We start from the raw sequence: 27,604 nt of genomic DNA, 5'->3' as shown, positions 1-27,604 counted from the left end.
ACATAAAGCCACTGAATTAAAATACTTCCTACCCAATGATCTAGCCCTTAAGCTAATGTTTAGAGAAATACAGAGGAACATATTAATTCAGTTTTCCATATCAGATTATTAATATGTGACAAACCAGGAACCTATTATGGGAGTGAAAGAAGTCTACAAAGGGATAATCACATTTGTTGAATACTGAAGGATAAAAGCTGGATCAGATTGGCCTGGCAGGATCTTAGAAGCATAGATCATAGAAATAACTCTTCTGTTAGAGCCATCATCCCACTCAAGGTGTTTCAGAGCACATTTAACAACTACAAACTCCATCCTCCAGATGAGAAAAATGCCAGAGGTTACAGAAGGTTATGCCTCTGCCACCTGCACTACAAGGACTGGAATCCAAAAAAAAATGCTTTGAAATGAATTATTCTGTCATGTAAATTAAATTAATAATTTCTTGTCCCAACTCCTTGTAACATTTGATTCTGGTTATGGAATGTTTGAGAAAACCCATTTGAGAGAAGCCAAAAAAAAAAAAAAAAAAAGAATGATTTAAGTAAGAAACTAGGTATCAACAGGAAAACAAATGCAACGATCTGAAAGGTACTATATGCAAAGTGATGAAAAAAGAAGAAGGCAGGTTTCCAAGCATATTTTCAATTGCAGTACTGATTTAACTCCCCCAAGAAGAATCTTCTTTTAACTGCAGATACAGTTTTGATCAATGCTAAGTACCATCTCCTTTTTTTTGCCCCCCTCTGGTCTGTGATAGACTGTATTAAAAACTAGATGTATAACTCTGGATCCACTATATTTATATTGTATCACTGCAATTATCTGACGAGAATTTTCTGAGATGATTTGTAACTCTCTTTACAACAGTAATTTAATGGAGTCAAAATAACAGAATAAGAAGCAGAAAATAGAAGAACAGTGCAAAAATGGTAATTTTGCTATGGGAAGTTGGGACTTGCCATTTCAAATTAGCAGAAACTGTGAAGTGGGCATTACTGACAACGTGAATATAGTAATTGGGGTTGATTTCTTGGCACTTTGCCGAATCCTCTGACTAGCGCCTTGCAAGTTAATTATAGCTCTCTCAACAGAGTGGGGACACTTCGCAGTGACGCAGAGATACCGTGAGGCCTCCAGAGAAGCAACCTTGAAGCATTATGTGGGAGAGGCAAAAGAACTTTACTGCTCGGCCCATTAAGGGAAATCCATATGGAAATTTGGAGTTAAAAGTGCAATAGGATCATCAAGAATAAATAACCTGTTGGGCTTGTATGAGGAAACAAAAAAGAATCTGTTCAACCAAAGGGTCATCATTTCATCCATTAAAACAAGTCACCTCTATTCAAAATTCAACAAGATTCTTATCACTAACCTTTGATTTTAACTAGTAGTATTTAATTAATTTGGCAGAACTACATAACTCCTTCCTGAGCGACAACTAGCTCCCCTCTTGGGTTCCTTCTGTAATCGTTTCCTTTGATTAACTTCATTGTATTTACTCAAATTAACACATGTATTTCATACATGTTGCAACAAATTAGAAGAGAAGAATTAAAAAGCAGTCTGCCAACTTAAAAACTGAGCAAGTGGAACTTTTGAATTAAAGCAGACAGAGTTATTAGCTGATTATTATATGGAGAATGTTCAGAAGAAGGAACATGCCCTTTCCATTTTCATTTTGTATTACTAGTGATTACATGATATATCTTAAATTATAATTTGAGGTAAAACTATGATTAAAAATAATTTAAATATTGCACAACAAGTTAATTGCTCTGGAATTTCTTCATCTTTGTTCCTGTTCTTTGATTCAAAGATTCTGCATGCAGGGTATCTGCTCTATGAGTCTTGCCCAAGGTGCGGGGGCCAGGACTTCCTCAAGCATGTCACTTTGTGGACTTTACCAGGGACAGACAGTGATGGGAAACCATTAGGTACCACTTTTACATATCCCACATCTGTTGCAAAGCATTACTGCATGCAGTGAGGCAGAGATATGTAGCAGTTCTCCCTTCCCACAAAACCTTTCAATATTAAAAAGGAGAAACAGAACAAAGGAAATGACCAAGCCCCTCCCCAGCCATCCAAAATTGGGCAAAGTACAAGGAAGAAGAGGTGGAAGCTAATAGTGTCTGCTTTGTCACAGACCAAAAGTGACTGCCTTAATCACAGTCCTTGTGTTTTCAGGATTAGACTGCCTTTCTGAAAAAGTCCGAAAAAGCCTTCAGAACATAAATTATAATTCAGGAGAGCAAGCTGTTCACCTTAAAGCCATAAGCTTTCTTCGCACTACAAGTGAAAAAGCTTTCACAATAGAAACTAATTCAGCAGATCGGTGTTAAATCATTCGTGCAGGGCATGGATGACTCTTGTTTAATTCCACAGTATCACTTCAGCAAAGGGATCCTGACCTGAATCTCCCTTGTTACAAAGCATTCAGATCAACCCAGACCTCATCTCAGATAATTTCCTTCACCGTTGGATGAGTTGTCTGGGAGCAACCATTCCCAGGTAAAACTTTATCAAAACATCTTCCCATGAAAAGTCTAGTTTGATCAACTGGCACTTCAAGACAATTCTTTTATGAGAAACATTCCCAAATACCTCTACTTGGGGAATATTGCACTTCCAGCTTTGAGGCCAATAACAGGCTTACACATGATAAGATGGAGCTAACCCAGAATAAGGCAGTTGGTGAAATTTAAGAGTCCTGTTTGGACCTGCTCACTTCAGTCAATGAGAAAAGCAAGAACTTCAGGCAACTTTCTTTAGTTGGGGTCAAATTAGGGGAAAGGAGAAGCTGTGAGGTTGTCTTTATTTTTTCAGCGCAACCATGAGGAATCAGTCTCCTCAGGTGAAAAAAAGACCAAACCGAAGACAGTGACTATGCTCTTGCTGCAAGGGGAGAAATCATCACAGCACAGGAACTCTACATAAAGTACTTTTGTTAAATTTTTATAGGGAATTTTATCCTGCAAGATCCAAGTCTTGAGAAATGTGTTATACAAGCATGTGCAAATAATCACACGTAAGGATTGCTGATTGGTTTGCCAGTCTTTAAATAACTAACTTTTAAGGACAAAGAGGAATAAAATTGGATCAATGTAGAGACTGTCTGCAAGCAAGGGTCAGAATATGCGGGCAGTGCAGGATGAGACGATCTACTTTAGCAGCATTGCACTTGGATCTGCTTAAACCAGCACTGAGATTCTACCCAGAGGTTTGTTTTTCCAGTTTTTCCTCTACTGTGCACTTCTACTTTGCTATTTTACAGGGATTTAAGAGAACCAGCCAGAAAAAGTATGAGCTGGACTATATAAACTTACTTCTTGTATAAATAAGCCACCAAAATTACTCAGACTACCAACCTGACAAAAACAATACTAAAACTTTAACCATCTCTATGGAAAGCAAACACCACCATTAATCTTGTCAACAAAACAAACAAACAAACAAAAGCCTGAGCCATTAAATTTCTGGCAAAAATTAACAGACTGACGCTTAAGAGACTCATGAAGATACTAATCTGATCAGTCATTATCACAACACCAAAAGAGGTTGAGTAAAGAGATGGCAAAATGAAGAGAGATGTCAACGCAGCACAGGCAGGCCAGGAGGAAGCGCACCACTTTCCTGAAAAACAGATCGTTTGTGCCCATTCAGTACTCAGAGCACTCCTCAATCTCACTCGCAATTCCTAAGAGAGAAGGTATTATCTTGTTCTGTGAGCTATGAAAAAATTACATGCCCTTGTATGTGAAATCTCTGCCTTTTAAAATCTCGCTGTTTTATATCGCATTCAACACCATGGCTTGATCGATAATGTACTGAGCTCCAATCTTTTTCAGGTTAAGGGTTAATTACCACTAAGAGATATCTTGATGGTCAGTAAATAAAAATGAAACTTTTATCCTACAGGCATTTACAGTATATATTTTCAATTACAGTACTAGTTGTAGACAGGTACTTAGAAAGTTAGGTTTGACACTTCCTGCTCCTAAGCAACAACAAAAAAAAGAGCGAAACAAAAGGCCTATCAACAAAAGTTGGATTAAGAGCTACTACCTGTTTTTCAAAGTGCCAGATGCCAGAACTAAACATGTGAAATCTCAGTTTATAATAATTCTAATACTACGGTAAACGAAGAAAATACATTCAAAATAATGCAAAACTGTTTTGCTGCCAATTCTTGCAGGCACCTTCCCTGCCACGGAAGCGTCCTGGATGCGAACTCTTCTGTGCAGCAGGTTCCCTATTGATTATGCTGCCATCTCATTCTCCCTGCTCAATAATCACGCTGCTAAGCTTCAGCTCCTGGTAAACATTTCTCTTTCACAGCTGAGAGGGAAGTTTTTTCTGGAAATTCCTGCAGCCTCTGGCTTGGTTTCCTATATTGGCAAGTCCAACCTAAGGGCCAGAATAAACACATAGTGTTCGCAAAGTGTTAAGTAGTCCCAGGAGAAGAATCTGTCCTGAAAGTCCAAACAAGGCTTTCATGATACAGTTTCGGTGATTTCTTCCTCCAGAAGAAGGTGCCAAAGGATATGGGGTAGAAAGCATTTTACTAGCATCACTAAGGATAGATTTGAAATAAATCAAGGTAAGTAGCTAAGAGTCTAACATCCAGTTTTAATGTAAAAACTTCACAGTAAATACAAAGCAAACAACAAACCAGCAAATTTTGTACAACAAAATGCCAAATTTATACAACTAGGATGTTTCCTCAAAGTAATTAAGATGCTTTTCACAATCAAAAGGATTTCTAAACCTAGTATTTTTTGTAAATTCCAAATTTCATAAATTACCAATTCCTGGAATTTTGTTTTGAGGAAAGTAACTGATTTTGTGTGGAGAACAGTCTCTGATTTTAAATGTTCTCATCAACTTACCATGAACTAACTCTCATGCACGAGAAATACAATAGAAAGGTGCGGCTGAAATTTTAAAAGCATGAAGATTCACTGATGGCAAGGACACAGATTTCCGACATTCTGTTCTATAGGAAAAGTGTTTATCTACAAAGCATTTTACAAATACTAAAGCAATATATACTGCTACTTCTCCTTTACACAGACGTACTATGTCACGTTGTATATAAAAATCTGGCATCTACCCACAACTTCAACAGAATATGTAACACTCTACAAGAGCTATTGGGAAAAGTGAAGTTACTCATACTGAAAAACGTATGGTTATCTCAATATACCACAAAAATGCAATTTTACACAGTCCAGCAGTACAAAAAGGGAAATATTAGAAAAATATACACTTTTCCTCAAAAATTTAAGTGAAAGTTTTAGATCCCAGTTTGACCTTTCCCAGGCTTTCCTTACAGGTTAAGAGTCCGTGTTATATTGTACCTCATTTAATTTTCCATTTCTTTCACCTCTCATCTCCCGTTCTGCTCTTAAATATTAAAGAAATACTTCAAAGCATCCTAGGGCACATCTACCATTTCTGTACAAGCAGAACATATCTATCCCAGTTAAAACAACTACTAAAGAATTCTGGGAAACTATTTAAGATATTTTTAGAGTATTGATAAGTGAATAATCTTTGGATTAAAGAATTCCAATTAAGGAGCAATTGTTTTCCTTTCTGGGAATTTGCTGGTACCAGTCTAGGAACTCCACCCAGCAGCTTTGGGAGTTGTCTTTTCTTACTTAGTCATCCAGCTTTGGAAAGCATCCAACCAAGATCCCAACCTGCAAGACCCTGCTTTTAAAAAAATAAATGTCATGATTTTTATCTGCAAAGCATCTTTTTTTATCCACCCACTAATAGTAAGGTTATTATTTCCTTTTTATCTAAGAAAAGTCACTACAATTCTCAGAAACAGCTCTTTTTCATAGATTTAAATACCTTTCTCTTATTTTGGCTCCAGAATGTTAAGCTTATAAAGTGAATGGACTGAAGACCAAACACCAAGGTTATTTTTACTCAATCTTTTATTAAACAAATACCATTCTGCTGTTGGCAGCACTTGTGATTGTGTATCACTGTATAAAATCCATACTGCAAACACAGGAGTTGTTCCTAAATAAGAAGGGGGGGAAAGTGGACCACCAGTGTAGTAGCCACAAATGTATCTACTTGCCATTTGCAAATTATGGCATTTAGAAGCCAATCTTTTAGCTTTTAGAATTTGTCAACACAAAGGAAAATGTGCAAAGTTTACTAATAGACACTTCAATACTATTGTATCCAAGGGTCTTAAATACTTGAATTAAAACCTAGGATGTTTCAAGCACAACATATTTAGTAGCTATCCCTTTATTACCTCTGTAGTCAACAAACGTAGCTGTTGAATGTTCTGGACATTAATTAATTCCAACATTAAATCCTGGCACAAATTTTAAAAGATCAGATTGAAGAATATCAAAGTATGGAACACACTAGGTTTTATATATTATATAATGAATCTGACAACAGGTAAATCTTTCCATAAGAGTGTGTTATTGGGACACTAATTGCCAATTTTCCTACTCTGAAAGCAAGAAAAGGTCAGTACATTGGTAAAATGAAATTATTAGTTTCAATAAAAATACTTTATTTCTTAATAGCACAGATTTGGCAATAAGATTTTATATAACATCATTTACACCTGATTGTATTTCACTTCCATTTTTTTTAATCCTGCAAGGTAGAAAGCAAATACTTATGAAAGGGACACGCAACTAATGCCAAAGTTTCAATTATAGACTTTCCTACTTGGCAGCAACGAGTCAGGTCTTGTGAGCCATTTTCTCCTCCGTCAAATCATCCTACTAAAGAAACCTAGAGATGCTATTAGTCCTGAAGTATCTGTTTACACTTAAATGTTGCAGATGATGCTGTATCTAAGCATTTAGCATTTACTTGTATCAATACAAGTTTTCATTCCCTTTTATAGCACTGAAAATAATTCAAACAACAGAAGAACTATTACTGAGAACAAACAACTTTTAAGTATTAAAATTTTGTCTGATATTTTTCCAAGTTCCTCTCCCCTCCACACTGTATAGGGTCATATGTACAGGCATTAAGTAGTGGTGCATTAAAAAAGGCTACGTTCTAAAAGGATTGTGTAATTTAAAGGAATAAGTGCAGAAAACAATGATGCCCCTGAACCCCCCCAAATACCAACTTCCTCTCTTAACTGTATTCTGAATCATGCAGGTATTTAAAGAAAAAGAAACTGAATGTGTCCAAGAACTTAGTATGTGATCATCATCATAATCCTAGGGACTTTTGGAAAAGGTATCGAAGTTTTTCATCCCAGGTTTGTGACAAGATAATCCCTTTTTTAAGGTCACAAAAATGAATGTATGATCAGATTTAACAAAAGATAACAAAATACTCATTCACACCAAAAGCTGCTTTTGTTTCTGAACAGCATTTCACCAACATGCAGTTTGCCAACTAATCTATCTCCCCAAAATACTTCTAATATTTCGAAAGTTCACACACAAAACATGTTGCGTCTCTTTCATCTTTTATCCAGAAAAAAAAAAAAAAAAAAAAAAAAAGCAAGCAGAAATCTTTTCTCCTTGCTCCAAAATTACACTGTTTGGAAAACAGAACAGCCATATTTAATTCTGGACCAGCAACAGGTTTTAAGAATCAAATACCCTATAAGACCTACCATCTACACTTCCCTATTTTACCCAGTTATTGCTCATATAAAAAAATATTTTATCAGATGCTATAAGACTTATTTTACATGTCATTGCACATCTATAAATGTGTTAACACTATTGCTGAGACACCAAATGTACTGGAAAAGCATGTCCATTGGAGAGAACTGCAGCACACCTGCCCCACGACAACATTACCAGTTTCTTCTATAAGTAGAACTACTTTAACGTGTGTACACATACATAAATATATATGCACAAATACACACATGCCTTTTTGCCAGTCACAGTTAAAGAATTTCAACAGAAATTTAAGTAAGCAATATGAATTCACATATTACTTTATTTAATAAGTAATCTTTGAAGGGCTGGGGAGTTTTTTGAGCAAATTATCACTTATGGGACATCAGCAAGTAGTACCCTCCACAAAAGACAGTGGTGAGCAACTTTAGGGTACAAGACTATTGAGACGAGCATCCAACAGCACTTAGTTTACACACTCAACTCTTCACACCTCAGTGATGACAAAGGACAAAGACAGGAGCTAACACTAGTGAGCTGCAATTTTAAGTCAAAAGACACTCATTTTTTGGCAAAGACTATTACTGTTCAGTAGAGCTTGTCTTTATGTGCCACCATCCAGAGGGGAAGAAACCCTCAAAGCATTAAGCTCGCTAATCTCCTGAGCAGAGGGAATTGCTATTAAAAATGCTATTTAGACAGACAGGCTTCTATGAAAGTCTACTACACAGGCTCATCAAACTCATTAAAACTAGCTTTAAGTCCCAGGCTTGGGAGTGTAATCCCTTTAAAAAACCTGCAGACTAGGCTAAGAGAATAAAGATATGGTAGTTACTGAACTGAAAGATGTATGAGCCCTGTTCACCTCATGGGCAGCATGGGTAAAGAACACACCATAGTGCTGATCTCAGGTATCACCATTAACATGCTGTTGCACACCGGCTCCTTCCAATACTGAATTTAAACATGACAGTGAAATAACCTCTTTGGAAACTACACACAGACTTTGTGTCTTTTAGTACAGTAGCAGAAAGGATGTTGACCAGCAGCAGCATCAAACCCTTCAGCCTCTAACCAAGGTAGAAATGCCTCCCCTTGCTGTCTGTACTACACCAAGATAGAAGTTCTCTTCAAGCTGACATAGTACATAATTAGTGACTGTCCTTAACGGAGTAACAGAAGATGGCTCACGTGTGCACCTCCCATTGGCAGAGACAGCATTTGGATATGTAAGGCGAGCTCTCATGCTATATCACACTGCGCAGCCTCATGAAAAACCTCCACCAGGAGCTATAAAATGCTGTGCCATAGTTGTGCGTTTGGACAATCCCAATAACTGACCTTCAACTTACATGCAAGTACATAAAGCAACTTGTAGAGCTGATTTCCAGGTTTCTTCCTGCCTACAAAGCTGTTGTTGTTCATTGGGAGACCAAAAAAAAAAAAACCAAACCCAGTGCCAAAGCTGTGAGGAGGCAGTGTGCAACGTCACAGGCATCTTATTTACAGAGATATGAATGCAAAAACTGCAACTTGAAAAGGCTGCAAGATGCAGGAATTGTAGAAAGAGGTCCCCTGCACAGGACAGCCCTCAGCAGGAGTCTGCCGTGGGGGATTTTGCTTGGGAAGTCATGGCATAGCGACGTTTTCAGTCACTCCAGGTCCTGAACAGGACTGCAAACTGCTGTGCGAGTTATATCCTCTCAACTGACCATCAACTGAAGGACTGTAGGAAAAAACTATGGCACTGAACTGTAGCATTCTGATACTAGTTTTTTAGGTAAATATAACAGCATGTCTCTTCAAAATGCCACCAGGAGGCTGCACACAAAGATTCCCAGTACAGTGACTAGACAAAATGTAAAACCACAAAATTAGAAGGTTCCCTATGGGGTCAAAGCAGTAAACCTGATTCTGATTAAGTTGCATTACCAGATAGAAGCAGGATCTCAATAATTTACAGCCAGAGACAGGATAAGTGTCCATTAGCATTAGTGTCTATGGATGTACACTTTCTTTTTTTCCACATTTTTAAGGCCTATGAGACCACATCTGGATCTCTGTCTTTCCCTCCTCCTGGCTCTCAAGAACCACTGAAGTAAAACCCCTTCCCTTCAGGCAGAAGAGGAGCCTTCCTCTTTAGCATTCCCTATGCCCCTAAATGGTAGGTAAGGAAGAAGACAAGATTATTTGATGTGAATCTGGACAGACTAAATGGTCTCTAATGGTATCTAGAACAGAAAATTCAAGATCAGTTTAAAAAGTTATGAGGTTGGACATGATCCAAATTGCAGATAAACACACCACGGCGGGATGTTCTTCAGATGTGTCAGTGGCTCTTAAGTTCAGGAACAAAAGAGCTTGATTTTTTTTTTTTTTTTTTAATATAGTTGCCTTTCAGCATCAGCTATCTTGAAAAGGGCAAACTTGAAGCCAAACAAAAATGTAACATGACATACTAACAGAAGGGAAAAAAAAAAAAAGCTAGATCAATCGTTACAGAAAACTGGTCTCATGATATTAATGGTGTCTAAACCTCCGTCAATGTGTTCTTGGGCTTTTTTCCTTCAGAAACCAATGCAGAGTGGCTCAACTCATTTGTGCCTCTTCCACTAATGAGCAGTGCACATCGCCGCTCAACACCTCTTTTCTCCCAGAAATGATTACCTCAAGAACTAGAACTAATTTGACAAAAATCTATTCCACATGGTCATCCCCAGCTTCTGGAGGTTTAAAAAAACCCCACTGCAATGCATTTATTGACAGGTTAAAACTAGCTGTCCATCCAGTCTCCACCAAAACCAGATGAGTGAGAATATTCAGGTAGAGGTTTGGGTATTTATTTTTCTTTTTAAGTAACTGCTTTATATTCAAGGTACTGCATTTTCACATGTATGTTTTTGAAAGGAGTCATGCAAAGTTACTCCTCTTGCTCTCCCAAATTCCAGACACTAAGGTATTTTTCAGACTGTGAGGACACTGAAATATAAAAATAATCACAAAACAAAACTAGCATGGGGGTTGCAAGACCATAGTGATGGTTTTTCTTCACTGTGTGCCCAGTTTTGGGGTGGACAAAACATCCCTGTACTGATTCTAGCTCCCAGTCACAGGAGATGAAGGCACCATCCCCTTGGGATGAACCGGGATCATCTCCATGTCTTTTACTTTTCCCTGATGCTTTTAAGTGAACGAGGAAGGCGAGGGTAACAAGCTGCCAGCCACTTCTCTGGCTGACTAGCACCAGCCACCCAAGAGGTAGTTGCACGATTTTGTATATATAAAGCTTGTAAAGCACTTTAGGAAGCTGCAGGATGAAAAGGACTATATAAACCTAAGATATTATTATTATTAAACCAGTGATCTGACAAGAAGAGACAGCTTTTCAAATCTGTACAACAGCTTGAGCTGAAGAGATCAGGGAGTCCAATTTGAAAAAATAATAATTTGAAACGAATTTGAGGATTAGAAGTGGCAGCTCTTTTGTGGATTCTCCATGGCAGGTAAATTTAGTAGGCTACTTTAATTTTGCATCGTTTTAACTCCTGGCAATGTCCTGTGCATTGAATCTGACAGAGAGACAGAGTGTTTGAAGCTGTCATGGCTACATTTTAGTCTCCCAATTTTACAATCAGTGTTTGAATCTGCTGCTACAACTCCGGGTACAGAGATCAGAGGCTTATCAAAGAGGCATCCATTTCAAAGACAAGCAGCAGCTTTGACTTCATTCCTTCAATGCTTAAAATTCCTGAAAAAGCAGATGAGCATACCACAAAACAGGTCTGAAGGAAATCTATCAGCTGTAAACCTATTTCAGTATTAATTTTTTAAGGATCTATTTTGGTCTCATGTAAAATAAGTGTGTTTAGCAGAGATAATCCTCTCAACAGGTGAGCTTAATATATGCTTTTTCCTGTAACTGAAAGTACATTTTAAACTGGCTTATTGCTTTATCAAACATTAATTGAAGAACTACTTCAACCAGTTACCTGATTTTTTCTTTTTTCTTTTGCGGACTAAGAACATCTTCCCTTTCCCAACAAAGCAACACTTCATTTCTTTATTGCTGTCCTTATTTTAACTGCATGGATGAACCAAGTGCACTGTAGTAGGCAGTAATACGTGTTGTTTGCAGAAAGATGGAGTGGTTTAAAGGTACACCATGCTCAGGGAGTGCTGCACAGCTGCAGTGTGCTGTTGTCCACATTCAACTCTTGCTTTTAAGCCGAGTTTCAGCACTCACATGATTGATAATATTACTGATCTCATCAGCATCCCCTCCCGTCAGGTCTGCAGTCAGGCTCGTGATGGGCCCTGCTCCGTGCTGAGAAATGTCCCCATAGAGGGCACAGTGTGACGAGAGGAGCAGAACAGCAAGGAGAGAAATCGTGCCAAAACAGAATTAACTTTTACTGGTGCCAATTCTTCCTTTTAAGATAGAAGTGCGTTTTGCATTTTTCTTCCTTCCCTTCTCATAGAAGCAGCACAAGAACTGCCCACACACACTGCCTGTCATCGAGACCTTTGTCCACTCACAAGAACCAACCGCTCAGTTGATTTTTGCTAGAAAGCAAGATCAGATTGCTACAGAGTGCCAAAGGGATGTGCAAATCTGATGTGAGTTCCTCCGGCTGAGCGCTGCCTAGCCCAGGAAAGCTCTGCAAAGCTTGCACAGGGAGCAATGGATGGTGTTTCCAGAGAGTCAAGTGGTTCAGGTATTCGGACGGGCGCTGCTGTGACGTAGGGTAACCTGGCTCCTGCCAAGGCAGTGCAGGTGATTGCAGTCCCAAGCCCACCTCTAGCTTCTTGTCTCCACCGCAAACCTAGTGCTTCTTATTTGCCTGCTCCAGTTCTTCAGCCACTCATCAGAGGCAAAGCGGGGGGAAAATGGGATAATCAGCAAGAGGTTAATTTGTCTGATTGAACCTTCCGAGGTCTGGCATTTCAAACTTGCGATAGATCACGGTCCCCGAAGCCGTGCTCAGCCAGCCAGCTCGAACGGAAGCCGCACGCTTCTGACAGCCAAGGGCAGCGGCCAGGGAACACACGAAGACGCATTTGAAACCCATGGTCATGCTGGCAGACTTAGCAAAGCTACGCTGCAGGTGTAGACATGCCCTGAAGTGCACTGAAAGTGCGTACGAGTTCAGCTCTTCAGTGCTCAAATCACTTCTGACAAACAGGACTGAGAAGTCTTAACACATTCAGGTGTTTTTAAAAGGCACCCCCAGCACTATCTTGCACTAAATGAAAGCTTTGGTTTAAAATGAGCTTTCAAAACTCCAGAATGTTTACAAGTCCCTCTCCTCACAGAACAGCTCATTTATCAGCATTCAGCCTATACACAAGAATTTCTTTTGTGATATCCTGCCCATTAAAAGGTCCCCGATGCCCCCACCACGGTCAGACAAACTAACTGAGGAGCCTGACATACACTTTGTAATACTTTAAAGCACGGTTATTTACCCAGTAGGAAACAAAACATTTAGAAAACGACAGCAGAAGATTTTACAAGATGCAGTGATGCTATATTAGCCAATTCAACAAACAGCATTATTCTTGTTTATGAACTGAAGCAGGTGATATTTTTCATTGCTTCCTGTATTTCAGAGAATCACAAGAAAATATACAAAGCCATTTTTAGGCAGAAGGGCATGGGCTCATGCTGGTCCTTAACAGCTTTAATCTTTAAGAGTAATAATCGATGAACTGTTCCCCCAATACACAGATCTGTAAAATTTGCTGTAGAAACTGACCCAAGTGTAACTCCTGTGTTACAGTAAGTATCTAAGATCAGCAAAGCACATGCAAAAAGCTCATTTCCAACTCAACGGACCAGTCATCCCTATCTTCACCGCTGAACACTGGTCTAATGCTGCAGCTTCTGATAAAAACTTTCTTTTTTAAAAAAGTCAGTGTATGTTCAATAGATAAATAACCACCTCCATACTTTAAAAATGCAGAAATATAGCCATAAATAAGCATTAGTGCTTCAAAAATTGTGAAACCACAGTTTTATGGTTTTAAACAGAGACAAGGTGGATCATGAATGGTAGCAATGTATTTCAGATGAAAGCTTTCAAGCAGATGAGAAATAGTTACAGGAGTTGGAACCTGAGTAACTACAGTTGCATTAAATTATTCCATCTGCAAGTCCATTAAAAATTGTTAATGGTTTTGTATGGCTTTTATATTTATTGGGTGGGTTTATTCCTGTGTGAGTCATACATATTTATTACCAGGGTCCAGATAATGGTTATTAATAAAACTTCTTTTATTTGCATACTGTCTTGATGCTGGCCTAAATATTTACAACTTGACTATAAAATAAAAGAATCCTCAAAAATTATAAATAGCACCAGGGATGCATCACAACTTTACTTTTTATATTGAAGTGAAAAGTTGGACCTGCTTGAAACAAGAGCAGAAACGATAAATCTGTTGAGTGAAAATGTTCACAAACAAAATGACTACGTTACAGATTACAGTTATAAGCTTTCCTGTTAAAAAAACCCCCAAACTAAATACCCTAACTTTCTGCAGGACTGCTCTTTTATGGTTAATTTTGGATGAAGTCTTGAGGTAAATTTTTAGGGGGATAAATGTTTGTAAAATCCTCTTAAAACCTATTTTCTTCCAGAAATTTTTCGTATGTTTTGCTTGCTTAAAACAAAAAACAAACAACAAAAAAAGGCAAGCACCCTGGCAACAGTTTTTAAGTAAATTAAATGACATATGAGAATTAAAGCAGTTGAAGTTAAGAGTCTTTTTTATTTTAGAATTCTTTTTGCATTAACACATCTGCAGTGTTGATGAATATATGGAAAAATGAAATTGTGCTTCTATCCTGCCATGTCTCCAATGTGACAATAAATCAACTTTTTTTCCTTTTAAAATGTCTGGCCTTGTAATTTATGTTTGCATAACCCATTACTAAATTCATAGTAGGTGTTTTAGTTGGCAAGCACAATTCCAGGGATTCAGTGGAGCTATTTTAATACTGAGCTTTTGTTACAATTCATAATTATGTGTAGAAATATATGTATTTTCTTAATTATAAAAACTATCTTGCTTTAGCTTTGGATCTCCTCTTACTTCCTCAACACAAATGGTGCTTTAAAGCTTTGAAAGAATTAGTGCTTTTTAGGCTTGAAAAAAGAAATGGGTTTACCAGGTTGTTTTTTTCCATTTCTGAAAAAACAGAAAACGAAGAAGTTGTTCCTTTAGTTACACCTGAATGACTTTGGGGTGGTCCAGTGGATGAACTGAAGTAGGTTTACAGCATATTTGTTCACAAAGTTAAAAGGAAAAGTACCAATTGAAGATGCTTAATTATTTCTTCTTTTGGCAAATACACATAGGAAGGAAGAGCAGGTATCTTGTTTACCTGTTATTTTTATAAGTTGGATCTTGAAAATAAGTTAAACTATTGTTCAAATTGCTCAAAACAAATATAGGAACTGAACTTCAGATCTGCTTTGAGAGCACCCAGTCTTATCTTTCCGTGATCTATATAGAAATTGCCAGTTTTACACTTACCTTTATAAGTAACGAATCACAGAAGGTAAGAATGGATGTTAATTGTTGGTACCACAGTGAGAAAAATCTCAGCTATTTCAGCTAAATAAATGAAAGTATTTTCCCTTAAAAAATCAGTGACGCATTCAGTAGATCATGTTATTAGTCTCACTGCACACTTATTTAAACTACAACCATTCTTCAGGAGGAAGGATGACAAATGTCCTGTAAGATCAAGTATTTTCTTTCAAGTTCTGACCTTGAAAATGCTCTCCTCTTTTACACCTCCACTCCACTCCCCAACCTTTCCCCTGCCCCAGCCATTCACTCTGGCCAGCTTCCAAATGGGTCAACGCTGGAAAGTTCAAGCAAAGGCAAGTACAACTTGAGAAAAACAAACTATTTGCTTTGCATTGTTTCATTCTTAGTGACAGGAGAAATTCACAGTAGCATCAAATGTTTAACAAGAGAGATTAATCTGTAAATATTTGCTTACAAGTATGTCCCTTTGTACACCACAGTAATACCAAAAATATCCCCTATTCTCCTATTTTGCAATGGAAAATACAGCACCCTTGACATGACTGAAATCTAATACCTACAACTGATGTTGCTAGAAGAAAAATGCATTCTTCAACTGTCAAGCATGTTTAACCAGAAAAATGCTTAAATGAAATAAATCTAAATTACTAAGAGCAAGTGACTTCAGAGTAATTAATTTCTTCAACTACTCTAACGCGTTCAGTCGAACAAGATGTGTCTCCCTCTTGAATATTTTTCGAACTCTCACCCATATATTTTCAGCTTTATAAAAAGACTTTTCAGGTAAACGTGTTGTAGAAAATTTATTTAAGGACATTTTTAAAGAAAATGGAGACAGAGACAGTAACTCAAAATGTCCTAGATCGTATGGTTTCAGAAAAATGCTTCAAATTAAACTTCTCTCCCTAGTAATGCACAATCATTACTTCTCGAGGTCAAGGGAATTATTTTCCTAAATTCCAGACATTTACAAACGCTGCTGTGCAGCTACACAGTTACCTGTGAAATCCTACATACCAATAATCCCCAAAATACAGCCTCATTTTGTAAAAGGATCTTCTCAAGTCCTGTTATCTCAAAATAAATTCTACAGATTCTGCAACCCAACAGCCTGTTGCCCACCTACAGCCTTTGCTGCCACCTTTTCCCTGCTGAGAAAAGCAAAATTGCTTGCATTTGGAAAACAAACCATAAGTGAAGTTTTACTGAACCAAGGATGCCAGTTCAATCAACAAACTGACCCAGTGTTTCGGGGGGCAGATTCACAACTATATTGCGACACAGAAAAATTAGGCAGGTACACCAGATAAAGGCTCACACATTAAAAAGGTTTGTTCCTGGCTTGGATTTGCTGTTCCTCAACGCACTGAGCTATAGCAAGAATCACTGTGAGCATTAAGTAATGTGTGCACAGCAAATAGCAGGGGAGATGCCATCTGCCAGAGATTCTGGCTTAGCTTTTTGTGGGTGATAAAGACAATTTAAAAAAAAAAAAAAAAGAAAGAAAAAATTAACAGTGCTGAGAATGGTCAACGTGTAGAAAAATGGAGGTCAGTTTTAGAGAATCCTAGAAAAATAGAACTGTGAATTACAATTCTTTTATTGTTCCCTCACTTTCAACGAAGTGAAAAGGCAGTAAGAGATCGTAATATAGAAAAGCATGTTAGAAACACTGATGTTTTTCCTATTAACAATTAGAATATGCTGAAGTCAAACATGTATTAAATAATGACAGCAAAATTATTGAGAACTCCTGAATAAGGGACCTCCAGGGTAAGGTTAGATCTGATTTAACCTAACTGACTCCACAAGACTATTTTTTAGATTACATTTTAAGACATGAAGCTGTATTATTTTTCTGCAAAAAGTCACATAATATACTTCTGCATTTAGCTTTTGAAATAACAAGCCCATATAGTACAAATTATCATAAACATCATTTACCTTGCAGACAGAACCTCTTCAGAAAATGGTAATATTCCATAAAAACACTGAAAGGGAGGACTTGGCACCTAAATATCATTATCCTGAAGAAGAGGTATTCATCTTAGTTCCAAACTTGCAAGGTAAGTCATACTTCTCTGTTAATTTTGATTTTTATAGAAGGAAATGGTGATGTTCTAACTCAAGAAGGACAATATTCTATGTATTTAACATTCTACTAATGTTTTAAATATATAAAGATTTTTAAAATACAGAACAACTTTTTAACATCATTAAATATTGATACTTGCATTTGACTCATAAATTAATAGAAAATATTATTTTTGAACAAACTGCTTCACTGCAAATTCATTTCTTTTTAACAAAAATCTCGTAAATTCTCCTTTTCAAAGCCATGGGGAAAAGAGAAAGAGAGAGAACTTAAGCAGCATTTTTCTTCCTCCTCTTTTTCTGGAAAAAATTTTTAAGTAGTAAGTCAGGAAATACATAGAAAGGGGGCATTTTTTTATTCCCTACCATGTACTGAGACATTTACTATTTATAAATTGTATTAACTGCATTTAGTCATATTATGCTAGCTAATTTTTACATAAAAATGTCCTGTATGTTCTTCCATACTCAGGCCCCAAAATTAACAGGAGCCCTGTATGTTCCTGGCAAAATGCTGGTGAAGGGGAGGAAAGAACATCCATACACTCTCAGGCACACAGGGAAAGTAAATTAAAAAATTATAAAAGAAAAAAAAAAAGAAAAAAGGAAAAAAAGAAAAGAAAGTAGAACAACCCAGCTCTAGATGGCAGCAAATCAATATTCACCCCTATGTACACAGACACTGAGAGCATCAACTATTTTCAAACAAACTGTTTATTTTCAGTACTTTTTCTAGGTGTGTTATTATTTTCACTTTGTTTCAAATGCTAGACCGAAGTTGACTGTGCAGAGTTGTTAGGAATCAAGGACAGTTCACTACCGACAATTAGAAAGATACTCCTCTCATTTCAAGAACTAATTCAACCAGCAGAATTAATATTCTTATTTTTTAAGCTTAATTTGATTTTTTGCTGTAGCGACTGGATAATTCAATAGAATGATACAGAAACACTGGAGACTAAGAATTTAAGATTTTTAAATTTTAAAAAATTGAGCCCTTGCATAATAACTGTTCATTTCCTCTAGTTAATTATGACTTGCAATTATAATGTTATTTTTGTAAAAACTTAAAAATATGCATCACCCTAATATGCAATATCATGAATAAAAATGTTACTTTTGTAACAATAAATTCTGCAGACTCATCTTTCTTTCTCTTTTGTGGCAGTGGCACTGCAGGAACGTAACCGAGCAGGACGGGGACAATGGTGATAGTTCATGTACTAAGGGCAACAATGAAAGCCAGGTTTTATGTAGGCAGGTAAACATCACTCACTAGAGATCAACCGAGGCAGCACAGAACCGAGCATGCAAAATGATACCTACAGTGTAAATACACGGGCAGTGGCTGCACCAACTCCCGTTGACACCCGTGCAGGAGCTCAGAGGAGCACGCGCAGCGCGGGACGGTCCTCAGCGGCAACATCGCTGTCACGCTGCAGAACTTGTGTTTATTTATAAAAGTGCTCGGAGTCAGCAGGCTGCCACGGCCATTCAGTGATAAGATACACTATTCATATGCTCATCTATTTTGTTTTCTGGCACCTTCCAATATTCCATTTTTTAATTTGAGAACATAATTAGGCTGTCTATGTTTAAAGGTTCTCCCACGTTCTTCCATAACTCTGCTGATCCAATCTTTAATCTGCTTTACAAAATACAGATGTCCATTTGAGCATTTAAAGGTAACCTTAACTTTCTAAATCTCACCAACAGAGCACATGTGCAACCTAGAAACAGTAAAGGGCAACAACAGTGAGGAATGATCAATTCAACTTACCATCAGGAAAAAAACCAGTGACCAAAGTAATAAATTCACAGGATAAGCTCCTATATCCAAACATATGCTTTATGCAGGCACCTCACATCTGCCTGATTTTTTAGAGCTCATGCTCTCACATTAGAAAACTAGTATCTTATTTTACTTCCTGAGAGCAGCTGGCCCAGGCCTCTTGAGCTGATCATTTGTCCTGTGCTCAGTTTAATGACCCATATTTCAGGTGAGCCTGGTAATAACCGACACAGCTCAGCATTATCTAGTTTACATGGCTGAATCATAAAGGAAAGCAATGGAGAGTTATAGGTTAAACAGGCTTAAGTATTAGTGTCTTCCCTCTTCATGAGTATTTAACGATTACATATTGCTTATTTACAAAGCCTAGGTTTACTCAGTTATTTGTTTTCTGGTATTTTTCACTATTGTTGTTGACTAGCTTAGAATTATGCACCACTGCAAGTATTACACAAGCTTTTCAATGTTTAAAACAGAAACAGGTAAGCAAAAAGTAGTTACTCAACTAGGAATCTTGGTAGAAATGAAGGCAAAGTTATCAACATTAGGAAACATCTTCACTTTGCGCCAAAAACTATTAACCTGTGCAACTGAAATTATTTAGAGACTAAAACCCAAAAATTCTCAAAGATGGTCATTCAAACATTTGCTTGTTCACATCAGAATCAGCATATGAGAACACGATGAATTAGACCAAGAATTTCACAGAGGTCAAAATACCCAAAAAAGTATCACAGTTAGTCACAATAATTCAGGAATTATCACTATAAGAAAGTAATCATCTGATGCAGGGTGGCAATTCTCATGATATATTTTGAGATGTCTTTCCAAGTAACAGTCATGTAAAATTGATGTTTCAAGTAATCTCCTGACCAGTCTCAGCCTTCCACAGTAGCTGCTCAAGATGAAACAAATTGAGACTGAAAATACCCCTAAACATCTATAAGCAGCAGGTCTGATATGACCTCTTAAATGGTGTGAGGAGGTAAAAAGTATTTTTGCAATAGTAGGAATTAAGAACCTTTCCTAAAAGTTTCTGCAGGTAAGAACCACCACTGAATTTTCTGTTCTCATAAGGTTCCCAAACATGAGACACTTCTTCCCAGAGTCTTCTCCCAGTATGCCAACTCAGAAATAGTATTTTAACATTTTTAAATACCAAAAGCCCTACAGTCATTCCTATAAACACAAAAATATCATATTTCTTTTGCAGCAATTTGATAATTTGCAAGGAAGGCAGAAATGACCCAAATAGATCTGTCACATTTTTTAAAGTAAACAGAAGTATCCTCAAATTCACTAGCAATTTTTCGAATCCTTTTCTGCTACACCAGAGATTGCTTTCAAGCAGACCTTATGGAAAGTCTAGAGGACATCCCAGACAGCAATGGATAGGAAAGTCAAGGCAATCGACACTTGTCTCCTGATTTATGGTGAGACTGGCTACAGCAGAGGAAAAGAGATGCTGGAACAGGCTAAACCACTACTGCCCTGACAGGGATGCATGCAGAATGAAAAACAAAATGGAAAGTAGGATTCTAAAACAAATTGTTACATTTAACAATTCCATCCTTGTGGTTTGGGTTTTTTTTTTTTATACCGAGAAAGTTGTTACTTCATCAGGGAAATTTAAATTAAGCTGTACACTAGATTATTTATTTATCTGAAGAATGGTTCTGCATGCAAGCTGGTTTTCTACTACAGAACTCTTTTATGTTATTAAACAGAGCATGTTTGATATTTTAGTAACATAAACGTATCAGTTTGGAAATGCCAGTGGCTCACTGTGCGTTTCCTGTCTACCTCAAGGCTGTTTTCACCATATTGGGTAGGTTTACAGACAAGTTGCAGTTTTGGAAAAAAATGAGGTCAAGGAGTTAATAATCCTGTCCTCTAATTTTCAACTCTCTTCCAAAACTGTCTAAGCTTTTGAGAAGTATTCATAGACTTCCCTTCTTTTTGGGGAGTGCAGGAAACAGCTGAAGGTGAACACAAAGCAAACAAGCTTAAACTTTTGTGTAAAGAGAAGTTTTCCAGCAAGGACAGTTGGACCCTGCCTCACTCAGTTTTTTGCCCTTACACAGCCACGTCTACCACACCAAGCACCTTGGACAGGAGAGGGTGGCCCTGTCAGACCTTCTACATCTGAGCTACCTCCTCCATGCCTCTGGGAGCAACAACTGCATATCAAGTCTGTTACACCTGGCAATTATTTTTTTCTAAATCTTTGTTCCCATTTACATTTTTTAGTTCTTTCAGAGAAAGTAAAAGAGGAGTTAGATTGTGTTGCTGTTCAGAAACAAAGCTGCAGAAAGAGCATCACAGCAGAGAAGACTGAGAATGCTTTCACTTCTCTCCTTCCTCCTCTTCTTCCCAATAGTTTGTTCTCCCCAGCAAAGGGAATTAACTCATTCCTCACCCTCTCAGAGCTACTGCATTCACTCTCCGTATTCTTTTGCTCCTTTTTAAAAGTTCTATTCCTTCAAAGCTGCAGTTCCCAAATTTTCTCTTCTTCAAACAAAGAGAACTGATTTCTGCCCCACAAAGCCTCCTCGAGGTGTCAGTTAAGCACTCCCCCTTCCCCGTAAGTCACTCCTGCTCTGACATTCCCTTCCCCTCCCCGGCTCAGATCCTCCAGCATCTCTCTCTCTCTACCAACAGGAAGCAAAGCAGCATCTGCTACTTGAGAAGCAGCAATAAAGGTTAGAAAAGTTGCCTGCTGCTTCTCGCCCAGGAAGATACTTGGAAGGAACCAATACTTGTGTATCAGCTATCTGGAATGGGCTTTGAAACCCTAGAACATTCCTGGATGAACAGATTGCTGGCAATCATCAGGGGAAAAAAAAAAAACCACAAAACAAACAAACAAACAAGCCCTACACATTGCTACGCATTCATTAGTTAACAAAACGAGTTTATACGTATTTTTGATATAACTATGCATACATGTACACAGACACACATGCTACACATGTTAACACGAGCACGGCAGAGTTTAAATACTCCCAGCTTCCTACACGCAATAATCACCTTTCTGAGGTTTGCCTACCATCGGTCCTGACACCTTTTACACACCACCTGCTGTGTGCGACGCACATCCTCCAAGCAGAGTTTTCTAAGGAGCTCAGCACTGACCTTGTTGCATTTCCAGTGAAATCAACAGCAAAACTTAATTTCATTTTTGATAGAAAAATGAGCATCTTTGAAGTTATGCCCTTGATATAGATTTATTTAGGCAGCGAAATGTCACCTTCTACATCCAAGTGCTAAGAGAGTTTGGATTAGTGAGGAAGAATTTTTTTTGCAATTCTCCAGGTTTTACATTATTACAAAACTTAGAGCAAGCCTGTTTGAAGGTTGATGTTCATACTTCCTCTAAAAACGCCAATTCGTATTTCGTTATTTACAGAATGCAAAAGCTGCTCGATGAGAACACAGTCTTAGTTAGGACAGTGGACTCAGCAATATGTACAAGAAAATAATGGAAACAAACCATTAAAAAAACCCTACTTACATAGGCCTAACATCATATACTACTGCAAGAAACTCAACAGACCGGAATAGCTTTTCTCCTTACCTCTGGAGTGTTTTTCTTGAACTCGCGACTTTGCTCAATAAGTTTTTTCCTAGACTGCTCACTTTCATCTTGCCGGTTAGCCAATACTGTTGCTGTGGCATCGAGCTCTCTCTGTCAAGAAAAACAAAACAACAACAACAAAAAAAGGAACTATAGTCAGAGCTCTGTTTCTCACAGAAATAATTTTAAAAAAAGCTCATACATACATCATGTCATTTGGAATATCAAGACTGCTGGACAACAGAGCAGTACAGAACAAAGCACCAAGCTTCCAGAAATCTGACCTCCTGAATAGCATCAAATGAGGTTCTACAACCTTTTTGATACCATCTTGCAATCAAAATCACCATTTTTCTCAAAAGCATTCATGGCTTTTCCACAACATTACACAGCTCAGCAGCAGTGGCACGCAATACACGCCTCCTAATAATTTCCCAAATCCACTGAAGATTACAGATCTTGGACATGTTCAGGCCAGGTTTATTTTCACCTACCTGCCTTTTAAAGATACTGGATTTTCCCTTTTTGAGTTATTCTATGAAAAAAAATTATGATTAACTCAAATATTGGTTGACCTTATATTTCAGCCCAGACTAGTTATGCTTCAGTCACCCTTTATTTCAAGTGACATACTGTATGTAATACTGCCACTGCAATGCTTTTTCCACTTAAGTCTTTCCTTACTTGAATACAAAATATAATTTCCTACTATTAGAATCTATTCCTCTAAAATTACTAGCAGGTACCTCCGTTTCCTCCCCAAAACTTATCTTTTTGTAATCACCTGATGAATGCCACATTATCTTCCAACAGCTTCTACTGGCTCAAGTACAGGCTCTGCCTACAGACTGTGACCAAGCTTCATCCAAGTGCCTTATCCCCATCCCAGTTTCTTTATTCAGTGCTGTGCTTCCAAATGTCACCACAATAGACTGAATGGGTCACTTATCAGCACATAAGCCAACAGCACTCAATCCTCTGTGTCAATTTATTTCTGCGGTATTTCCATGTAACATGAGGAAAAAAAGGCTAAACCCTCCACTCAGCTGTGACATCACTCCCCAAGTCACCTGCAGTTATAACCAAGAATTTGTAAAAGGAATTTGGCACTGTTTTCCCCCCTTAGTAATTCGAAAGGAGAAAAACCTGGCTATGAGAAAGAAGTTCATGAAAAGTGAGAACAACATGCTAGAGCAAGACACAAAGCAGGTCTCCTTTACAGCTATCTTCATCACATCACTCTGCCAGAATGCCTCCAACCTGCACGCAAAACCCCCAATATTCTTCACTAGAAATCCTGCCATGCCACTGGCATTTGTTCGTAACTCAACAACCTGTAATGGACCAGACCCAAAAAACAAGCCTGGGACCACCTGTCGGGTCTAATTCCAGATCCCCAGTAGTCAGTCAAGTCACTGACCAGGTCATCTCTTGATACCACCACACACAAAAACCACAGAGAAAATAAAGCAGATTTCGTTACTACTAGATGGTTAGCATAAAAACTTTACTGTGCAGTGGGTCATATATACTTCCCAGTGGAACTGGGCACCCAGTATGGGGAAACAAATGGCAAAACAAAAGATTTGCCTCTTCCTATTTTTGCAGAGGTGTTAGAAATAGCAACAGACAGCAGGTACCTACAAGACACCTGCTAAAACCTCTGTTCTACAAGTTTGAAAAAGAACATACAGGACTAGCAGACAGGTAATTTAGCTCCTGAATTTTTTCATAGATACGCTGTGAAAAGTCCTAATTCCAAGCTCTTAGTTACATTTTTGTATTGGTAAACCCTGTAACTATGAAAGACTGGATGGATGTACGTGTGTTTTATGTGACTCCACACTTTGACCTCTGGAGGAAAAAAATACAGCCTTCTGCAGTTTCCAACTCAAAAGAACCAATACTTTTTTCCCCCCTTTAGGTTTATTACCACCAAACTAAGATAGTATTTTTTTTCCTAAGAAATATATGGACCATAGTTATCTTAATTGTTGGAAATAAGCTAAATATGACAAACGGATTTGAAGCTAGGCAGCATGCTGGAGCCAGTGACCTAAATATTGTCACTGCAATGCTTAAAAAAACCTCTATTTCTGACTTTGAGGAAAAAAACAGGGCAATATGTCCACCAGATCTTGGTTTGGAATTCTGTAACATATGTGAAATCTATTGCAGAAAAGTGGGAAATACTTAACAGTTGGATAAACCACATTTGAAATTCATCCCAGCTAAGTTTATGCAAGAAAAAAGAGCAACAGAAACCAATGTGGTTAAGCAGTACTATAAAGAGCAATATAACGGCTAAGCAGAAGGCTTTTAAAAAATATAAACAATCTGGTACGGCCAGCAACTTGGAAAACTATATTTAAAAAGGAAGCACACATTTAAAGCAAAGCAAAGCAAACACAAATCATGAAGTAAGAGGGAATTTCAGTAGACCAAAGAATCAAATGCTCTGTTTTACAATAAAGAGTGCTAGCAAGCAACTTTACATATGGAAAAGTAGACTTTTAAAGACCTATACTTCCAAGTTTAGACACAAGAAAGAAAAAGAACTGATTAAAAATGAATCGTATTTCCTATTGTGTGCTATTATGAAGAGTCAGGTGATAAGAGAAGAATAACCTTCTCACCCTCACTGCTTGATTGACACCAGTGCCACAATGCACTTACTGCAGACTCCTTCCCATTACTTGCAGAATTCCTTCTGGGGCAGGTCTGATAATTTCCCACTGCAAAACACTTCCTTATGTGACGTCTCAGGTACAGACATTGCCAAGCAGAAATGCCAGCATGCAACTATACTGAACCATTCAGTACTGTGGGCTGAAGCCCACAAGCTCAAGATCTTGCCTAGCATTTACAAACAACAGATATAGTGAGATGCAATTCCAGCTGAAGAACAGTAGATATTCTAGCCCCATATATCAGACCCGATATAAAACTAGATACTAAATCTTCAAGCTATGTCATAGTTGATAAGGCCCAAATCAAAACTATTTGAAAAATTGCTAGTTTTTTCTTCCTTACTTGATCTCAACCATCTACAATGCAAGTTTCATTTATCTAAACATAATAACAGATATAGGAACACAACCCACAAGCATTAGCAGCAGATTTTTCATACTTTTGTGACAATCTCATAAGATACTCCAATTTTTGTAAAAATTCGATGTAGCCAATGCATTATTTCTGCAAGCAAGCATGTATTAAGGAGTAAGTAACATTAACTTTGAGATTTCAAACCTGAGTACTATATAACACTCAAAGGCATACATGCTTCCCGAGCCTTGCAACCACTCTCTAAATAGATACTAAGTAAAAGGCGAAGCAATACTGTACAGAAGCAGCATACTGGAGAGTCCCTTAGAGTGTAACAAAAACAGGAGACCATGTCTCAGTATCATTCTCCACACCTTTGAAATCAAAAAAGGTTCCAATAAAAAGCAAAGAGAAACCAGGGCTCAAAGGTGTTGCAGTGGTGACCTGACTACAGAAAGGACTCAAAACCTGGAAGCTTTAGTTCCATTGATTCAACACTGGCTAATAAACTTTCTGCCCAAAAATAGTCACCATTCAATCGCCCCTGCAAAAAGTGAGTCACTACTTGGAGCATGTTTTGAGAGAGAACAAGAAAGACCATTATCTTTCCCCTTGCCCCAAAGTCCCATCGATTCAGGGCAGACACAGTTCACACTGCTTAAGCCATAGATAACTAAAGAACTCTTTCCAGGGTTTCTGCTTTGACCCATTTCAACAAATTTATTGGGGGTGGGAGGGAGGCAGTGGGAAGAGGGGAGACAAGAAAGTCCTATGTCTTAAGTGCAGGAATCATTAAAGGCAATACTCAGAAAACAAACATTAAAAGGTTTCTTTCATGCAGTATAAAAAAAAAAAATATCTAAAACTAGGAGGGTCAATTCACTGTAACAACAATCAACTTGAAGTGAATTTGTCTTCCTTTAATGCAAGTATTTCCAGCCTCTTTTAGGCTCCCCAGGAGCCATCCCTGTTCATTCTGCCTCTGTCACCCTCTGTGCCACAGACCGTGATGGCACGGCTGTGCAGGGAGCCACAAGAGGAAAGCAAGCCTGCTAAAAACAGATCCCACTTCTCCCCTCCTAACTTTTCTTGCACTGAATTGGTTCCCTGTTCAGGCCACCCCCTCAGCTACAAGGTGCTGTACCATTACAAAGGGAGCTGGGAAAACACAGCTGGAGAGAGGGGGGTTGGTGGAATCCCCCCTTTTGCCACCAGCCTGCAATTAGGTTGACCCCACGTAATTACGAAACTCCAGCCTCATTGCAGGCAGGTTTCAAGGTTGTTTTCTTTTACGGCTGACATGTCTTTCCCTACAAGATGCATACCTTGATAATCACCAGGCCAGCAGGCCTGCACGGCTCTGACAACTGACCGGTTTAGCACACCAAAGTCCTCCTTCCCTTCTTCTAAAGGAAGCTTCAAACCAGCCCTTCTGCTGCCCCAGTCCTGCCAGCGGCTGGCTGGCATCTTTCAAACTTGAGTCCCACGGGCTCTCCAAAAACTACTCACTTGGGAAAACGATTCTAGAAAGAAACTGGGCTTTCTTGGATATTTATGAAGTGTTCCCCCATTCAAAAGGTGGAAGAAAATTGAACTGTGTAAGCAGAGAGAACCCCATGGTGGCAAGGCTTCTCACTCCTGCCCTGCCCTGCTTATGTGAGTGAAACTGGACTAAAAAGAAGAGGTTTTGTGAAAAGCAAAGCCAGGGGCAAGAAGAGCACCCACTGCTTTATGGACACTGTGGAAGGAAATGGGATAACCAGAAAGGATACACAGGAAATGTGAATTTGGGAGCGTGATGGTGGGAAGAGTGTATGTGACTCTGCGATGCAGCTCTATCACCAGGAGGGAAGAGAGGCAACAGCAAACTTAGACTCATCACCTCTGGTCTGAAAA

The 27,604-nt window shown here is 38.2% G+C and overlaps 1 protein-coding gene across 6 annotated transcripts in view; it reads right to left on the bottom strand.

The window, feature by feature from the left end:
* CUX1 (cut like homeobox 1) overlaps positions 1 to 27,604 on the bottom strand; it is a 284,858-nt gene that overhangs the window by 205,255 nt on the left and 51,999 nt on the right. For all 6 annotated transcript variants that reach the window (XM_074845469.1, XM_074845464.1, XM_074845465.1 and 3 more), the window contains exon 2: positions 22,664 to 22,774. In XM_074845469.1, coding sequence (XP_074701570.1) covers positions 22,664 to 22,774 — 111 coding nt within the window. The remainder of the gene's footprint in view (positions 1 to 22,663; positions 22,775 to 27,604) is intronic.

The sequence above is a fragment of the Strix aluco genome, chromosome 19, assembly GCF_031877795.1.
Source record: "Strix aluco isolate bStrAlu1 chromosome 19, bStrAlu1.hap1, whole genome shotgun sequence".
NCBI lineage: Eukaryota > Metazoa > Chordata > Aves > Strigiformes > Strigidae > Strix > Strix aluco.
Note: the sequence above shows the minus strand (reverse complement) of the source record. Positions and strands in the feature narration are given on the sequence as shown.